Genomic DNA, 20,295 nt, shown 5'->3' with positions numbered 1-20,295 from the left:
TTCCGGCACTAACCTATTGACGAGATGCCGAAGAGCCAGTTGCTGTTTTCTGCTGTTTTTGGTTTCAGAAATCCTAGTAAGGAAATATTCTCGGAATTGGACGAAATGAACGCCCAGGGTTCTATTTTTCCACGGAGCTTCCAGAAGTCCGAAGAGGAAACGAAGTGGCGCCTGTAGGATAACGTTGCATAGAAAACAAAAAATTTCCTACCGCGAACACGAAATCCAAGCCAAGATGCAATCTAGAAGACGGTAGCAACGAGGGGATTATCGAGTCTCACCCTTGAAGAGATTCCAAAGCCTACAAGAGGAGGCTCTTGTTGCTGCGGTAGACGTTCACTTGCCGCTTGCAAAAGCGCGTAGAAGATCTTGATCACGATCGGTTCCGGCGCCACGAACGGGCAGCACCTCCGTACTCGGTCACACGTTCGGTTGTTGATGAAGACGACGTCCACCTCCCCGTTCCAGCGGGCAGCGGAAGTAGTAGCTCCTCTTGAATCCGACAGCACGACGGCGTGGTGTCGGTGGCGGTGGAGAAGTCCGGCGGAGCTTCGCTAAGCTACGCGGGCTATATGGAGGAGAGGGGGGCGGCTAGGGTTTGGGAGGGGGTGGCCGGCCACTTCAAGGGGGCGGCCAGCTTGTGGTCTTTTTGGGTGGCCGGCCCCCTCCCTTGGCCCCTCATTATATAGGTGGATCCCCAAGTGTTGGTGTCCAAGTCTTCGAATAAGACCCGAACCAAAAACCTTCCATAAGAGGGGGAAACCTAGCCCAACTAGGACTCCCACCAAAGGTGGGGTTTCCACCTCCCATATGGGGGGTGGCCGGCCCCCTAAGGGGGAGTCCACTTGGGACTCCTCCCCTACTAGGGTTGGCCGGCCATGGAGGTGGAGTCCCATGTGGACTCCACCTTCCTTGGTGGTTTCTTCCGGACTTTTCTAGAACCTTCTAGAACCTTCCATAGAACCTTCTGCGACATTTTAATTCACATAAAATGACATCCTATATATGAATCTTATTCTCCGGACCATTCCTAACTCCTCGTGATGTCCGGATCTCATCCGGGACTCCGAACAAATATTCGAACTCCATTCCATATTCAAGTACTACCATTTCAACATCCAACTTTAAGTGTGTCACCCTACGGTTCGTGAACTTATGCGGACATGGTTGAGTACTCACTCCGACCAATAACCAATAGCGGGATCTGGAGATCCATAATGGCTCCCACATATTCAACGATGACATTAGTGATCGAATGAACCATTCACATACATTACCAATTCCCTTTGTCTCGCGATATTTTACTTGTCCGAGGTTTGATCTTCGGTATCACTCTATACCTTGTTCAACCTCGTCTCCTGACAAGTACTCTTTACTCGTACCGTGGTATGTGGTCTCTTATGAACTCATTCATATGCTTGCAAGACATTAGACGACATTCCACCGAGAGGGCCCAGAGTATATCTATCCGTCATCGGGATGGAAAAATCCCACTGTTGATCCATATGCTTCAACTCATACTTTCCGGATACTTAATCCCACCTTTATAACCACCCATTTACGCAGTGGCGTTTGGTGTAATCAAAGTACCTTTCCGGTATAAGTGATTTACATGATCTCATGGTCATAAGGACTAGGTAACTATGTATCGAAAGCTTATAGCAAATAACTTAATGACGAGATCTTATGCTACGCTTAATTGGGTGTGTCCATTATATCATTCATACAATGACATAACCTTGTTATTAATAACATCCAATATTCATGATTATGAAACTAATCATCCATTAATCAACAAGCTAGTTTAAGAGGTATACTAGGGACTTCTTGTTTGTCTACATATCACACATGTACTAATGTTTCGGTTAATACAATTATAGCATGATATATAAACATTTATCATAAACATAAAGATATAAATAATAACCACTTTATTATTGCCTCTAGGGCATATCTCCTTCAGTCTCCCACTTGCACTAAAGTCAATAATCTAGTTTACATTTGTAAAGATATAACACCTTGGCCTTATGGTGCTTTATCATGTATTGCTCACGGGAGAGGTTTTTAGTCGACGGATCTGACACGCTCAGAAACGTATGTATTTTGTAATTCATTTGCGTCTCAACGCATCATTCATTTCCAAATGAGTCGGCATTTTAATATGTTTGGTCTTCTGGTGGAACCTTAATTCCGCGGTCTGAAATATGTCACTAATATTGTCACACACAATATAGCTTCAAAGTTCTGACTCTGTCGGAACTACACCAAGTTCTCAAAGAACCTCTTGACTTAACATCCTTTGTCATTGTCAAAACAATGACATACTCTGCCTTCTTTTGTAGAATCCATCACAATATTTTAGAACTCTTCTAAATCTAGCATAGACAACTTCTAGCTCATTGTGCTACCTTTTAAACAATACTTAGTCTAATTTGAGATTGAAATTATATTTTATATGTGACAAAAACAATATTGGTGTAACACCTTACAGCGATTTGTTTGTCATTTCTTCATACAAAAGTATATATATATATCCTTAGTTCTTCTAAAGTACTCAAGGATATTCTTACTGTCGTCCAATGATCATCATATGAATCATTCTGGTAAATTCTCATAACACTTTATAGCACATGATATCTGATTGTGTACATATTATTCGTGATCTATAATCACTCATGTGTTTTTACTCTTTGAGTGTCAGATACACTCAAGTCTTTCTAAAACTTTACATGACAAGAACATCTTCTTAATATTTCTATATTGAACTATTTCAATATCCATTCTATGTACTTTGACTTAAACTTATTTTGTGTTTCAATCTATCTTCATAGATCTTGACACTAAATTTGTTTCAGTCCATATCCTTTCATTGAAATTAATTATCAATGAAACCTTTTTAATCAATTATATAATTACATCATTTATAATCAACGATATGTCATCTACATAAGTATTATAAATATGTCTCAGCGCTCCCACTTAATTTCTTGCAAATGCAAGCCTCTTCATCGTCTCTGATGAAATCAAAAATTCTTTGACTATTTCATCTGGTGAAGATTTCAACTCCGTGATACTTACTTCATCCAATTTGAAGTCGTATACCTATCTAGTATTCCACGGACCAGCAAAACTCTTGGTTGTATCTTGTATACACCTTTAATACACACTTCTGATAAGTAATGTATTTTGCCATCCTACTAACATATCTCATAAAGGAAATATGTAGTGTTTACTAGAATAATCCATATAGACTTTAAGCATTGCTACGGAAGATCTAATCTTGTCGTAGTCAACTCTTTGAACTTTGTCATAAACAACTTTTTGACAAGTTGTCCACAAATCATTTATTTGATCACAAAGTAAACCATACCTACAAGGTTCAATATGTACTTCGATCTACATGGCTAAAACACTTTGTAGTCATGAGAGCCATGATCGTCGTGGCTGCTTTCGAAACCAATTCCAATGCTGCGCTACTCTGATCATTATGCTCAGGTTCATAAACCTTATCAAATTATAATGTCCTCCCACTCAAATACTTCACTCGAAACAATTTCTCGGAAATAAGAAACATTGACAAACACTTTTGTCTTTGTCTCGTGGGAAGAATTCCCAATTAAATCTCTGGGATAACCAACAAAGACATTCATCCGATTTTGGTTGACTATTAGGGTTTATACCCATGCCATAACTTGTATGGTGTCATTTCAACGGATCATGATGATGCTCTATTCAGTGTAAAAGCGGTAGTCTCTAAAGCATAATCCACAAAAATATAATGGCATCAATATTTTATCTCATCATTGATCCAACAAGGTTTGGATACATCTCTCGGATACTCCATCATCATTATGATACTCCAAGAAACGTGAGTTGTAGAATAATTTCATAACTCTCTTAGATGTTCGTTAAAACTCGTAATTCAAATATTTCCCCATGATCCAATCATAGATATTTGACTTTTCTATTACGATGATTTCCACTTCATGCTGAAATTTATTTGAAACCATTCAAATGTTTCAAACTTCTTTCTTATTGAATATATCCACATATATATACTCAATTTATTGTTGAAAGTTTTCATGAAGTAGAAGAATCTCCCGCACACAACTATGCCCAGTGAACCACATACATCATCATGTATTTTTCCACTAAGTTTGTTGCCCGTTCAACTCTTCGGCCTATGAACGGTATTTCAGTCATTACCTTTTAGAAAAGATTTTGCAATTGCCAAATGATTCAAAAATCAAATGACTCCAAAATCCATTTTCATGGAGTTCCTTCATGCATTCCTTTCTAACATGACCTAAATGGCGGTTCCACAAATAAGTGGAATTCAAATCATTTGCCTTATGGCATTTTAGCGTCAGTGTTATGTATGTGTGTTTCACCATTAAGATTTATAATAACTTATCCATCGTACATGGAGTAATATCATAATTTGAACAACCCATTGTTTTCATTTGACCAGAGCAAAATAACAATTATTAAGTTCTTTATTATAAATTCTAAGGGCTAGATAGAATGCTAACGACGAACATAATAACACTTTATTTTGTTCCAGACGTGCATCCTTATCATATTCCTTGTCAGTCACTTAGGCCATTGTATTCTTGTATTGCGTTGTTTAGTATGACACTTCATACCAACCAATATAGTACTAATACCCAAGAATTTCATAGTGTGACTTAACTAGGAATACAACCATAATATGTATATCATTTATATACACCTGAGCTAGACTTTCTAGTCTTTTCTTTTCTTTTTGCCAAAATATCTTTTGCAGTTTCTCTTTTAGCTTTCCTCATTATTCAGAAAAACACTTCAACATTAATAACTTCTAGGTTTGTTGGTCAAATACCAATAACCTTGAGGTTCTTACTTTGAAGTTGATCATCATATGATAAGTGTTCCAGATTTCACTATTAGTAACTTTGTAATATGATGAACAATTTCACTCATAATTTTATCCATCATATCATGACGACTTTCCGAGACCATGTCTGTACATGCTAGGCTCGTAAAGTTTTAACCTTGGTATTTGCATGTGCAAATCTAGCTTGCACCCGTTTTATGCACACGTAGAATCTATCACACCCGATCATCACGTGATGCTTCGAAACGACGAGTCTTAGTAACGGTGCATATTTAAGGATGGTCACTTCATGGATATGCGAATATCGTTAGTGCCCCAATAGTTGGAGGATTGTGACGCCTTGCGTCTTCAACCTTCGTACATTCCCATAAAACTTATGAGTTTATGTAGTCTCACCAAACTTTATTCTATCATCTTGCAATAAGGTCTTAGATATCACATATATCTCATACCTTGATTATTTCTGAAAACTAAATTTTCAGCTCCTTACTTTTCAAACAAATTTGAACTTCAAGTTTCACGGAGACAAGATAAATTTAGGTACTAATTGAAACCATAGCTCTTTGAATCAATAATGTGAGGTTTACTAAAAGTTTGCAATAGGACTTAATCAATTCTTGATTCTTTAACAATACGGTACCAATCCGTAAAGTTTCTTATCAGATTTTAACAGTATTTCTATCTCAATTACAAGACTAGCGCATGGTAGAAAACGGATGTCAATACTACAAAATTAATTCAAAATACTACTCAGACTATGTTTATGATAATTAGTTCATGTTTTAATATAATTACTAATGAACTCCCACTTAATACAACATCCCTCATAGTTGTTAAGTGGTACACGATCCAAATTCACTACACCAAAAACCGATCATCACGTGAGATGATGTAGCTTCAATGGTGAACATCAACATGTTGATCATATCATCCATATGACTCGTGTTCAACCTTTCGGTTTCCGTTGTCCCGAGGCCATGTCTGTACATGCTAGGCTCGTCAAGCAAACCCAAGTATTCCGCGTGTGCAACATGGCTTACACCCGTTGTATGTGAATCGTTGAATCTATCACATCCGATCATCACGAGATGCTTTGAAACGACGAACTGTTACAACGGTGCATACGAGGGGAGAACACTTTATTATCTTGATATTAATGTGAGGGATCATCTTATAATGCTACCGTCGCGATCTAAGCAAAATAAGATGCATAAAGGATTAACATCACATGCAGTTCATATGTGATATGATATGGCCCTTTTGTCTTTGCGCCTTCGATCTTCATCTCTAAAGCACGGACATGATCTCCATCATCAACGGGCATGATCTCCATCATCGTCGGCGTAGCGTCAAGGTTCATGGCGCCGGCTTCATGGTTGTTCACCTCATGTAGCAACTATTACAACTACTTTGAAATACTACTCAACATGCAAATTAAAGACAACCATAAGGCTCCTGCCGGTTGCCACAATACAATAATGATCATCTCATACATATTCATCATCACATTATGGCCATATCACATCACCAAACCCTGCAAAAACAAGTTAGACGTCTCTAATTTGGTTTGCATATTTTACGTGGTTTAGGGTTTTCGAGAGAGATCTAATCTACCTACGAACATGAACCACAACGGTGATACTAATGTTGTCAATAGAAGAGTAAATTGAATCTTCACTATAGTAGGAGAGACAGACACCCGCAAAGCCTCTTATGCAATACAAGTTGCATGTCGAACGAGGAACAAGTCTCATGAACGCGGTCATGTAAAGTTAGTCCGAGCCGCTTCATCCCACTATGCCACAAAGATGCAAAGTACTCAAACCAAAGATAACAAGAGCATCAACGCCCACAAAACCATTGTGTTCTACTCGTGCAACCATCTATGCATAGACACAGCTCTGATACCACTGTAGGATAACGTTGCATAGAAAACAAAAATTTTCCTACCGCGAACACGAAATCCAAGCCAAGATGCAATCTAGAAGACGGTAGCAACGAGGGGATTATCGAGTCTCACCCTTGAAGAGATTCCAAAGCCTACAAGAGGAGGCTCTTGTTGCTGCGGTAGACGTTCACTTGCCGCTTGCAAAAGCGCGTAGAAGATCTTGATCACGATCGGTTCCGGCGCCACGAACGGGCAGCACCTCCGTACTCGGTCACACGTTCGGTTGTTGATGAAGACGACGTCCACCTCCCCGTTCCAGCGGGCAGCGGAAGTAGTAGCTCCTCTTGAATCCGACAGCACGATGGCGTGGTATCGGTGGCGGTGGAGAAGTCCGGCGGAGCTTCGCTAAGCTACGCGGGCTATATGGAGGAGAGGGGGGGCGGCTAGGGTTTGGGAGGGGGTGGCCGGCCACTTCAAGGGGGGCGGCCAGCTTGTGGTCTTTTTGGGTGGCCGGCCCCCCTCCCTTGGCCCCTCATTATATAGGTGGATCCCCAAGTGTTGGTGTCCAAGTCTTCGAATAAGACCCGAACCAAAAACCTTCCATAAGAGGGGGAAACCTAGCCCAACTAGGACTCCCACCAAAGGTGGGGTTTCCACCTCCCATATGGGGGGTGGCCGGCCCCCTAAGGGGGAGTCCACTTGGGACTCCTCCCCTACTAGGGTTGGCCGGCCATGGAGGTGGAGTCCCATGTGGACTCCACCTTCCTTGGTGGTTTCTTCCGGACTTTTCTAGAACCTTCTAGAACCTTCCATAGAACCTTCCGCGACATTTTAATTCACATAAAATGACATCCTATATATGAATCTTATTCTCCGGACCATTCCGGAACTCCTGGTGATGTCCGGGATCTCATCCGGGACTCCGAACAAATATTCGAACTCCATTCCATATTCAAGTACTACCATTTCAACATCCAACTTTAAGTGTGTCACCCTACGGTTCGTGAACTTATGCGGACATGGTTGAGTACTCACTCCGACCAATAACCAATAGCGGGATCTGGAGATCCATAATGGCTCCCACATATTCAACGATGACATTAGTGATCGAATGAACCATTCACATACATTACCAATTCCCTTTGTCTCGCGATATTTTACTTGTCCGAGGTTTGATCTTCGGTATCACTCTATACCTTGTTCAACCTCGTCTCCTGACAAGTACTCTTTACTCGTACCGTGGTATGTGGTCTCTTATGAACTCATTCATATGCTTGCAAGACATTAGACGACATTCCACCGAGAGGGCCCAGAGTATATCTATCCGTCATCGGGATGGACAAATCCCACTGTTGATCCATATGCTTCAACTCATACTTTCCGGATACTTAATCCCACCTTTATAACCACCCATTTACGCAAAAGGCGTTTGGTGTAATCAAAGTACCTTTCCGGTATAAGTGATTTACATGATCTCATGGTCATAAGGACTAGGTAACTATGTATCGAAAGCTTATAGCAAATAACTTAATGACGAGATCTTATGCTACGCTTAATTGGGTGTGTCCATTATATCATTCATACAATGACATAACCTTGTTATTAATAACATCCAATGTTCATGATTATGAAACTAATCATCCATTAATCAACAAGCTAGTTTAAGAGGCATACTAGGGACTTCTTGTTTGTCTACATATCACACATGTACTAATGTTTCGGTTAATACAATTATAGCATGATATATAAACATTTATCATAAACATAAAGATATAAATAATAACCACTTTATTATTGCCTCTAGGGCATATCTCCTTCAGGGCCACGAGGTGGCGCCACACTAGGGCGGCGCGGCCCAAGCCCTGGCCGCGCCGGCCTATTGTGTGGGCCCCTCGTGACGCCCCCTGACCTACCCTTCCGCCTACATATAGTCTTTGTCGCGAAACCCCCAGTACCGAGAGCGACGATACGGAAAACCTTCCAGAGACGCAGCCGCCGCCAATCCCATCTCGGGGGATTCAGGAGATCGCCTCCGGCACCCTGCCGGAGAGGGGAATCATCTCCCGGAGGACTCTTCATCGCCATGATCGCCTCCGGATCGATGTGTGAGTAGTTCACCCCTGGACTATGGGTCCATAGCAGTAGCTAGATGGTCGTCTTCTCCTAATTGTGCTATCATATTAGATCTTGTGAGCTGCCTATCATGATCAAGATCGTCTATTTGTAATGCTACATGTTGTGTTTGTTGGGATCCGATGAATATTGAATACTATGTCAAGTTGATTATCAATCTATCATATATGTTGTTTATGTTCTTGCATGCTCTCCGTTGCTAATAGAGGCTCTGGCCAAGTTGATACTTGTAACTCCAAGAGGGAGTATTTATGCTCGATAGTGGGTTCATGCCTCCATTAAATCTGGGACAAGGATGTAAAGTTCTAAGGTTGTGGATGTGCTGTTGCCACTAGGGATAAAACATCGATGCTTTGTCTAAGGATATTTGTGTTGATTACATTACGCACCATACTTAATGCAATTGTCTGTTGCTTGCAACTTAATACCGGAAGGGGTTCGGATGATAACCTGAAAGTGGACTTTTTAGGCATAGATGCATGCTGGATGGCGGTCTATGTACTTTGTCGTAATGCCCTGATTAAATCTCATAGTACTCATCATGATATATGTATGTGCATTGTTATGCCTTCTTTATTTGTCAATTGCCCAACTGTAATTTGTTCACCCAACATGCTATTTATCTTATGGGAGAGACACCGCTAGTGAACTGTGGACCCCGGTCCTATTCTTTACATCTAAAATACAATCTACTGCAACAATTGTTCTTTACTGTTCTTCGCAAACAATCATCATCCACACAATACGGTTAATCCTTTGTTCACAGCAAGTCAGTGAGATTGACAACCTCACTGTTACGTTGGGGCAAAGTACTTTGGTTGTGTTGTGCAGGTTCCACGTTGGCGCCGGAATCCCTGGTGTTGCGCCGCACTACACTTCGCCGCCATCAACCTTCAACGTGCTTCTTGGCTCCTCCTGGTTCGATAAACCTTGGTTTCTTTCTGAGGGAAAACTTGCTACTGTCTGCATCACACCTTTCTCTTGGGGTTCCCAACGGACGTGTGTTAACTGCACGCATCAGGGACGCGACTGGAGATGCTCTTAATCTACACTTTGTGCTCTGAATTTTCTTTTTTGGAACAAAAGGCTCCCACCTGAATGAACTTCTATTTTAGTTATTGCTTCAAAAAAAATGTATTTTAGAGTTTTTAGCCACGGCGTGAGGAAAGATAATAACGCCAGAGACCGGCATGTCCCTTTTCAATCGACCTTACATCGGCTGGTCTAAAGAGTGAAATGGTCGATAAATTTTTAAATTGTTACACAAGAATTTCATTGGTTCATACTCTATTTGTTCTAATTTCTAAAATAAGTGTCTTAATTTTTGTAGATACGAATGTATCTATAATTAAAATACATCTAAAAACATCCATATCCTCTTTTAAACGGACAACGGAGGTAATACCTATAAGGACCTTGACGGTGCGGGCATCTTCCATATGATGATGGGAGCAATGGATATCTAGATTTTCACTTGCGAGGCCATCGAGAAGCTGAGTTGCCCAAATGTCGTATGACGGGGCTATGCCAAGGCTTTCCCAGACGTGGAGACCTCTAGGTAGCCATGTTAGATTTAAAGATCATTAGGCAGGAGCTGAATTAAATTTCCACTTTCTTACAGGAACCAAATTTTGGTATTTGATGGTCCTTATTTCCAGATTCAATAGGCTCTCTAGCATGCCGACAACATAATCATCAATACTATATATGGACAAGCATGCTTCGCCGTGCTGCCTTTATGGTGTTGTTGCACAATTTGTCTGTTGCGGTACACCCGGATGATCTTGAAATTGTTAGGATACGATGTCCATATTTTCAAAAGGTTTAAGCAAAGAAAAGTGACAAAAGGACATTATGTAAATTGGCAGGCTAATTAGGAATAGTTTACAACAACAATTACTACTACAACTAAGCCGTTTTTCCAAAGCAAGTTGGGGCAGGCTAATTAGAAAAATAGTTTAACTATCTAAAGTTCACTGATAAATGTAGAAAAAAAAACTGTTAAAGAGTAGCAAATCACCAATCTGGATTACAAATCTGGTTTCTACTATCATCGTAGTTCAACACATTTTTACATGTACTTCTTAGCAATTAGTTTGGATGCAATGTAAAAGGAGAATGCTTCGATAAAAATCCTAACATGAGAAAAGTTCGCAGTATGCCAATTTATATCACTAATTAAGCAGAAGCAGCAAATGTGCATTGCAAAAGTGGACGTGGACATGATCAACAAAATGTTTCACTTATTGTTTACTTTTTTGTTGAGAAGTACAGTAGCCCATTCTTCTTTTAAAAATGTCATTTTTTACAAGGCCACCATTGAACCAAATAGTTTCCCTAATCATAATTTTACACACATATTGATTGGATACTTGGAAAATAAAAAAGAGAACCATAGAAAGTTTGTAATAAGCAATTGTAAAAGAAAAAAAGGTAAATGCTACTGAATTGAGGAAGTACTTGTGTAACCCTACAAGAACTCGGTTTGTTGCCAGGAAAATTGTTGAGAAGAAAAATGGTGTTGATTACCTAAGCCCTAAGTTATCAGAATATGTATATTTAAGCAAAATATGTCAACTCAATCATTCTCATGGTTTTTTTACATCAAAAAATGAATCATATCTCTCTATTGTCCGTTCGGTGAGTTGAATATAATATAGGTAAGATGGAAACATGCACCAGTGTGTATAACTAACCAAGCTAGTACCCGAGTATCTTGGTGGAAAGCTCGAGCAGCGGCTGCAGCGCGCTGGGCGCAAACTTCCTTGCAAATAGAGAGCATAAATTTGTCGACTGCCCATTGTACATGCACCTCTCCTTCTCCCCCTTCTTCCCCGCCAGCCTCTCCAGGAACTCCTCTCCCACATCCCCGACACCAAAACTCGCTGGGTGGGACCCACCTCGCGACCAATCAACCCATGTAACACTCCGATTGGCGATCTCGCCGGGCGCCTCGATCGTGAGCACGGTGGGGAGGTAGTGCTCATCGACGTAGCACGGAGGCAGACACGCCTCCCGGAACCTCGGGTAGTATCGGACATCGCCGACAACGAAGACGGCGAGGCGCCTGCCCATCTCGAACCACTGGGCGCCCTTGCGCCACTGCGAGAGGGACACCACTGGGGCAAGGCCGATGCGGTACCGGCCGCGCCCGAGCCGGCTCGGGTCATCGAATGCCCCGACGAAGCTATGATGTGAGCGAGTTAGGTAGGCGTGGATGGCGGGAAGAGGGTGGAGAGGGATGCATGACTCGGAGAGGAGGACGAAGCGCTCGTTAGCGATGTCGAGGAGCGCGTTCGCGAGCAGACGAAGCTCCGCGTCCACCACGCTCACCTCGCCCCACCTCGTCGCCTGCAAAACATATATGAATATTCAATGTGCAATCAAGATGTCTTGGGTAAATAATAGGAATACAGATTAGAAAGAAATGATGGTAATAATTCTAGCTAGTTACTAGTACACACACTTTGCAATTTGTTATTACCGGAATTAACAATGTATCGAAGAAGATGATATTTTTCGAAATATGTCACATCACATGGAGAAATTTCTTGGCCACGGCATCTTTGACAGCTAGGGTCATGATCGTCAATTGGCCATCACTCTCAGCCTCTCTCTCTCTCGTGTCAAACTCTGACTTGTCATGCGTGTGTGGTTCAGACCAGAGTGCGACGGAGAGGGGCCACGTCGTCGTACGTGTACGCTTCTGATTCATCCGATCGCGACGAGGCCGAAAATGAGCAAGAAACGAACTTTGACCTCGGTAAGGGCGTACCTTGCTGGGCACCTGCCGTCGGTGGAACGGCGACGACGGCGGGAAGTCGAGGCGGTACCCCGGCGTGGTGTGCACGTACACCGAGAACAGCTCCTTCCCGCCGGAGCCGTTGAAGAACCTCTCCCACAGCGGCGCCAGCGGGAGCGGGCCGCGGGTGAGGAACATGAAGGCCACCTTGCCCGGCGCCGCCGACGTCCTGCGCGGCCCCGACGGCCGCCGCGGCCCCGGCCGCCGGGGCTCGAACGACGCCGCCCAGAGCAGCTCCTCGTCGCTCATGTTGTGCCACGCGCTCCGAGCCGCCGGCCGCGCCCACCACCGCTCCACCTCCACCTCCTTCACCTCCTTCTCCGCGCAGGGCGCCGCGAGGAGCACGTCGGGCACGGCGAGCGTCGGGAGGCGGTAGTAGGAGACGGCCCCGCCCCCGCCGCCGAGGACGAAGAGGACGAGCGCGGCGGCGAGGAAGCAGGTGGCGAGCACGGCGAAGAGGAGCACCGGCCTCACGACGAGCTTCAGCAGCACGAAGCTCCTCGGCGGCGCCGGCGCCCTTGCCGTCGCGTGCCCGTCCTTGCTGCTGCTGTCGACCGCCGCCGCCGCTCCTCCTCCCTTCATGCTGCTCCTGAGCTCAACGAATCCAGCAAAAAGCAGAGAAACTCAGACAAGAATCGTTCGCGTGCACCGATCGAAAAATTGTTGGGATGGGTTGCGTACGTACGAGCAGCAGCCGTTACTGATCGGAGAGGACGAGCGGTTTGTGAGCAGAATATGAGCAGTGGAATAACTAAAATTAATGGGGTAGGCAACGATCCTATTCCTTCCCCATGCCGGTCCTAGAACCAAGAAGACAACAAGTTAAATTGATGATGTGATTGACGTTGACTCGTTGGTGGATGCTACTACTCTACTCTGGTAGGGAACAAACAATCGGTGGAGAAGTTTTCAGACCTTTCGTTTTGGGATTTGCTTGGCTTGTTGCTGGTGAGGAGGAGCTTCCAGTCTACAGACAGAGGTGTCGTCTTGTCCAACCAATCGGCAACTGATTAACTGACGCAGCGCTGGTGGTTTGTTGCTTCTATTTTGCCTCGCGCCAGCAATACTAGAGCGTTTTCTCCACATAAAAAAAAAATCTATTCTCCTCGTCTTCTTTCACAGAAGCTTTCACCCGTAGCCTTCTTTTGCAAAATGGATTTTGTTTCACAACTTGCTTTTGGGAATGGGTATAGAGACCCTCCGATCCAAAATACTTGTCGTGGTTTTAGTTTAAGTTTTGTACTGAAACCCCAATAAGTATTTTGTGCCAGAGTAGAGGAGAACATTTTCAAAGCTACCTGAAAGACGGAATGATCTTTAAAATGCAGCAGATGCCTGTCTCACCAGTCCCAATTTCTTCACTCCAGCACATGGTAGTCTTACCACGTTCCAGAGAATCGAAGACTGAGCTAGAATATATGTATGTGCATTTCCTGATATCCTCTCAATTGTTAGACATAGGGTATTATTAGCGGCTCATCACATGAAAACAGATAATCTGAAACCAGGAGCAAGAAGAAACACAGGCTTCATTGAACAAATAGATAATCTCCTCTAGTGAATAATGATACAGCCTGCAATTTCATAATATTCCTGTTATGCCTTCAATCAAAGGCGTAAAAAAAGATAAAATTTCGGTTTGGGATACTACATGTATGTATACTCGTGGACAACTGTCCTTTGTGCTATGTGCAGCTACCCGACTAATTCTCTAACCCGAACAAACTAATTTACACTTCAGCTTGAGTCTCTGCGCTGTCTATATCAGATTGTTTTTGTCTATCCAACGTTTCTGGTGGCTGTGGACATGGAGTGTTTACAAAGATCGCACTCTTGTTGAATCCTTCGAGCAACATTATCCGCACTGCTTGCAAGCACCTGAGGAAGGTGGAATCAAGCTGCAAGAGATTGAAGATAGACAGAGGGGTCAGCTCTTGTTCTGGTTGTACGGACCAATAAATTGTTTCAGACATCACAGGGTGCTTAAGAGAATGCTTAACGGGATTTTCCATGCACCAAAATTATACAGTTCAATAAACTTTGCTAAAAAAATTGAGCAGTGCAGTGTAGTAGTAATAGACCTCCTTTTGTTCTTCCTCCGTGAACGAACGTAGAACAAAACCAATGACTTCCATCATTCCTGTTGGTCGTCCGATGCCTGCATAGCAATCAGAAGATGTTATTTACAGATTTGTCACCTAAAGGGTAAAAGAACTAAACAAGTGGTCGTCTAGCATACCAATCCTTAGGCGTGGAAAATCACGGCTTTCTTTAAAATGATGGATAACGCTTCTCATCCTGAAACACATCATATCTTAAAGAAGAACAAAAGTGACGATTCCAACAATACTTGAAATTAGATCAAACCAGAAATGGTTTAAATTCAGAGTAATTATTTGGAGCCTCATATTATTTGTGCCCTAAATAATTTGTTTCAAAGAGAAGAGCAGTAATGCATTGCAGCATCGCCTACTTATTTTATCCTGAGAAAATAGCTCTGTTTTACCTTGAATTGAATAAGCTTAATTTGGTATTTGATATATTTGCTTCTAATTTGAATTAAATTAAACTTCAATTAAATATTATTTTTTGGCATAAGGGGAGAAGTCCCCACTCAAACCCTTCTGCATTTTCTCCGCAGAGAAAATCCTTCACAAAAAGCCAATTCGTTTTCACAAAAAGAACAAACTTTCTTTTAATTCCGGAATGACTAGGCCCACCTCAACTTTCTTTTATTTCAGCCAACGGAGTCGGACCAGGCAGAAGGGCCCAGCCAGCCGGCCTTGTTGCACATGCCCTAACCCAGACGAGCCGGCCAAGGCAGGTCAAGCCCGGGTGGGCCAGCCCACTTCGCCCCACTAGGCAGGCCACTCACCTGCGTTAACCGAGCTGAGTCGACCATGTCTACTCTCATTTTGTTGCAAAAAAGCATGCAAAATTTGTTATTCGACCCTATATTTTTCAAACTCCTATCTTGGTCAATTCAACTCCAAATTGACTTCCGTTGGTTTCTACTTGTTCCCTACTCCAAGACGCTCCCTTCCACCAACCTAAACCCCTATAAATACCCCATGACCGCAGCCCATCCTTGTCCAAAGTCAAAACTCTAGTTTCAACTCTCCTTTTCAGACCTTTGCTCTTGACGCTTCCAGACTTCTTCATTTGTTGACAAGCTCTATTGCAATTTAATTGATCTACTAAAGGTTTTTCAATCCCGACAAACCTCACCTCTTTTCATCCACCGTAGCCATAGAATTTTGCGCTCCAAGATTTCAGATCTGATAGAGTAAGATTTCTTCGCGCTCTCTCCATCGAATCCAGTTTGCTTTGAAATGTGTAGATAAATCTACCAATTCCCCACAACTTTCATATCAGGAAGAAATCTAAGATTTACTCCGTCAGATATGAATACTTGGAAGCGCAATTTTATGGCTACGACGGATGAAAAGAGGTGAGGTTTGTCAGGATTGAACAACCTTGAGTAGATCTACAATTTTCTTGTAGAGCTCATCGGCAAACAAAGAAGTCTCTAAGCGTCAAGAACAAAGGTTTGAAAAGCTCAAAATAGGATTTCGACTTTGGACGAGGAGGGCTGCAGTCATGGGTATTATAGGGGTTTAGGTTGGTGGAAGGGAGCTTCTTGAAGTAGGGAACAAGTAGAAACAAAGGGAACTCAATTTGGAGTAGAATTCGTCAAGATAGAGGAGTATCAACAAACATAGGCTTGAAAAACGAATTGTGCAAGCTTTTTCGAACAAAATCAGGCAATACGTGCTCAACTCGGCTCAGTCAACCAACCAAGCGAGCGGCGCAGCCTGGTGGGTGAATGGGCTTGCCCTCCCGAGAGGCAACGCGGTAGGGGGAGGCAGTGACTTAGCTAGGCCAGGGCACGCACGCGACAAGGCCAAGCTGGCCAGCTGGGCTGCTCGGTCTGATCCAGTTAGGTTGGCTGGGCCGAAAACAAAAGAAAAAGAAATATGAGCCGGTTGGATTGGGCCCTACCGGTTCTTAAATACGAGAAAAGGTTTTTCTTTCTAGAAAACTAGTAGTTGGCTTTTCAGAAAGGATTTTCCCCGTGGAGAAAATACAAAAGGATATTTTAAGTGAGGACTTCTTTCCTAAAATCGAAAAATCATATATTTAATTGGAGTTTTAGTTAATTCAAAGTCTTAGGTGGTTTCATTTTCCAGAAGTTTTCAAAAGATGGGAAAAATAGGATTTTACAATACTAGACATGGATGTTTCTAGGATGAGAAAATGGGGACCTTTTTAAAACATGATAATATATAAATTATGTCTGCATTATACAAGACATTGAGCGGACCTAGTTTCTATTTAGTTCATATAAGAAGGTACTTCCTCCGATCCATAATAAGTGTCAGGGATTTAACTTTGTACTAAACCCTTGACACTTATTATGGATGTCTAACTTTGTACTAAATCCCCAACAATTTTTATGGATCGGAGGGAGTAACAACATAATGCTGAACACGGTGGGAAGGAGATAAAAGTTAGATATGTACCCATTATGCCCACCATGTCCCCCCTTTGGCAGTAGACGTAATTTCGCAAAGGGTAAATCAAGATCGTCGTAGATCTAAAAGAAATCGTACAACATTTCAAAAATAATTAGAACTTGAAAACATAACAACGTATCAACTGAAGAACAATATTTACCACAACAACTTGATTAAGTGGAATCTTGAAATACGAAACCAGCTGGCCAACCTGCATAGGGCAGTCCTATTCAGTAAAAAGGACTATCAGATACAGTGATTTTAAGCTGTATTAGAGTTGTTGTACTTACAGACTCACCACTTGCATTCATAAAAGTCTGCGGTTTGGCAAGCATTACAGGGACATCACCAATAAGGCCTAAAATTCACGGAAAAAGAAAATGATTAAGGCCTATATATACAAGGCAATCAGACCAGCAACGCCTCTTTCAGAGACCTTTATATTTATGTGTCCCCTGAGGTTTTATGTTTAAGCATAAGTCTAATCTGAACTAATTACATTCTGATGTACTCCCTCCGTTTGATAATTATCATGGTCTTGGTTTTAGTTCAAATCAAACTTGAACTGAAACCAGAACAAGAATTGTGGAACGGAGGGAGTATGTATATTCGTAATGGTGGTAATACAAAACAATTTGGATGCACATACTTCTTCTAGTACATTAAGTGAAGAAATTGGGTGGAAATACTTACTAGTACCTGAATGTAATTAAAGAACCTTTATCAAGAACGGAATAAAATTACAAATGATGGGTTTACATCTAGTACCCATTTATACCCAAATCCGAAATAAAATATAGAAAACAACAAGAATGTGATAATTCTCAACAACATTTAGTTGCACCATTTGATAGTAAATTGCACCAGGGTACAAAACGATTTGACACCAAGTATTAAACCAACGCAAACTTATTTGATTAGCTGTGTACGGACAATTAGCCAAGTTAATAAGCAAGTTAAACACAAAGCCATCTGATAACAACACTGCTAGTAGAACGACCTAAAGGCAACTAATAAGAAATGAGCTAGACATAAGTTGAGCAGGTCTACATCCATCTTTCTTGCAGTGTTTATTTGCAGGTAATACCTCAAAAGCAATACGTATTGCACCGCTGCAACTGTAGAAAATCGGCAAATTTTGTGTTGAAATTACCTTTTCCAACCATTGCTTTGAAGTGCTTACTGGTGATAGATATCCCCTCGGCTTCTGCAATGGCATCAATCAGTTCAAACCCAACCTGCAAAAGCAAAATGATTATTACAGCATGATATAGCGATGTACTGCAATCTGGACTATAGACTAAATAAGGACATTATTCCTGGTATTTATCGTTCTCAATTGAAAGTCTAGACAGGTCCAGGGCAGTACACAGCTATGTGAAAACCACTAGCCAAGCAACAGAAAAGACAGCACATTTTAGTCCTTTACCCTGACGAAAAGGTTAGGATCAAGCCTAAGCAGCACTTTCCAATTCCAAACATGTAACATCTATTTTCGAGGATAATAGTTTAAACTGTGTCAATTAATTGCAACTTTCAGCACCGCGATTAACGAATTGCGTCGTGATTAACTAGGACAGATGGTACCAGCTGAAAACGCACAGAAGCTGGATTCAAAACGAGAAAGCCCTAAAAATCTTACGTTGTGGCGAGTCCCCCTGTACATCCTGCCGGGGTTCCCGAGCCCGACGAACAGCCACGGCTTCCGGGCCGCGCCGCCGTCGCCGGCCTTGGCCGACGAAGAGGATGGTGCCGAGGCGGCGGCACCGTTCGCCGCCATGCTTCCGGAACTCGAGCGGGCGAAGGGGATTCGCGGGAGCCTGAGGCGGGAGGACGCAGCAGACGCGGAGGCGGGCACGCCGGGGAGGAGCCGCATCGCCGCCGTTTTTTTTTTTATTATACACAATTATATTTGGTTTGTTCCCTATAAAAGAGGTTTGTTGCCGGGTCTGAATCCTACTCGGTATCCCACCAGTTTTTTTTTTCTCTGACTAGTTTTTTTTTTCTTTGACCTGTTGAGTACGCTCCATCTATTGGGCTGAGCGTCCTTCAGCTCGGCGGCCTGCTGTTCCTCAATGTCTTCTGGCTAGGGCTGCAAACTGAGTCGAGCTAAAGGTGAAGCTGTAAAACTTGGTTCTACTCAGCTTGTAACGATCTGGGGGTAGTTTCGAGCTAAAGGTTAATTTAGTTTTAATTTTGCTTGCATATAAAAGGAACAAAACTATCATCCACATCATATAGAAGGAATAAATTAACCTTTCATATTAGCTTAATCAAATCTCATCCAGATTAGATAGAATAAATCTCATCCACAATATATAAGTTAACATTTTTTTAATTAGTTATTCTATTATATAACAAAATTATTATACACACTTATATTTGGTCGCTATGACTATGTAGAAATGATAAAGTTTTAAACAATAAATGTTCTTCTCTTTTGCAGGTCATATACCGTTGCACAGCTACGCTTCATTTGTGGTCGCCTCTACAGTGTGTGGAACATCCTGACCTCTTTACGGAAATGTATACACGGTTGGAGGTTACGATGAGGCATATTTTTTCCAATAGGGGTGGCAGCGTGATCTGTGGATTGGCCCTCCTTCATTGTGGTCGTGTTTATATTCATTTCTTGTTAGTACTTTTTGTTAAGAGTTTCAACTATTTGTGGTTTGTAAAAACTAGATCTATGCGGCTGTGTGCATCCTACCTATGCAGAGGCCGGGTGTAATACTTTTAAGTAAGAAAGCGCCCATTATCAAAAATAAAGAAATGATTGCACTTGGTTTATACAATTATGGTTTATACAATTAGTGCAACTAAAAGTTTTGATCTTATGTTAACATGAAGCAAAGGCAACACATATTTTTCTTTATATTTAAATGGGTGATACATGTCTCAACCTTATGTGCCACATGAGTTGTAATGGATGAATGAACCTTAATAAATTATTAGATGGCTATAGGCCGAGATGTCCCTATTTTCAAAAAAGAAAGGTGTGATATTCCCCTCAAGCTCAATCCTATCACGTTGCACTACAGGAACGCGCCGAGGTGCCAACGGCCAGATCCTGTGCCGA

At 42.2% G+C, this 20,295-nt stretch overlaps 2 protein-coding genes across 3 annotated transcripts; both read right to left on the bottom strand.

Annotated features, from left to right (window-relative positions):
* Positions 1–11,434: 11,434 nt before the first annotated feature.
* LOC127327437 (glycosyltransferase BC10-like) lies at positions 11,435–13,737 on the bottom strand. 2 transcript variants are annotated; one of them, XM_051354209.2, is made up of 4 exons: positions 13,615–13,737; positions 13,381–13,499; positions 12,673–13,288; positions 11,435–12,248 (listed from the first exon to the last, which is right to left on the bottom strand). In XM_051354209.2, exons 3-4 carry the CDS (start codon positions 13,279–13,281, stop codon positions 11,598–11,600), a joined length of 1,260 nt encoding a protein of 419 aa, XP_051210169.1. In that variant the 5' UTR covers positions 13,282–13,288; positions 13,381–13,499; positions 13,615–13,737; the 3' UTR covers positions 11,435–11,597. The 2 variants fall into 2 exon arrangements, with proteins under 2 accessions (XP_051210169.1, XP_051210170.1); XM_051354210.1 differs by having other exon boundaries at positions 13,385–13,499; positions 13,615–13,642.
* Positions 13,738–14,211: 474 nt separating this feature from the next.
* On the bottom strand, positions 14,212–19,121 carry LOC127327436 (peptidyl-tRNA hydrolase, mitochondrial). Its single transcript, XM_051354208.2, has 8 exons — positions 18,859–19,121; positions 18,370–18,454; positions 17,507–17,574; positions 17,377–17,427; positions 17,223–17,296; positions 14,939–14,997; positions 14,781–14,857; positions 14,212–14,597 (listed from the first exon to the last, which is right to left on the bottom strand). Exons 1-8 carry the CDS (start codon positions 19,090–19,092, stop codon positions 14,430–14,432), a joined length of 816 nt encoding a protein of 271 aa, XP_051210168.1. The 5' UTR covers positions 19,093–19,121; the 3' UTR covers positions 14,212–14,429.
* Positions 19,122–20,295: the final 1,174 nt, after the last annotated feature.

The sequence above is a fragment of the Lolium perenne genome, chromosome 1, assembly GCF_019359855.2.
Source record: "Lolium perenne isolate Kyuss_39 chromosome 1, Kyuss_2.0, whole genome shotgun sequence".
NCBI classification, from domain to species: Eukaryota; Viridiplantae; Streptophyta; class Magnoliopsida; order Poales; family Poaceae; genus Lolium; species Lolium perenne.
Note: the sequence above shows the minus strand (reverse complement) of the source record. Positions and strands in the feature narration are given on the sequence as shown.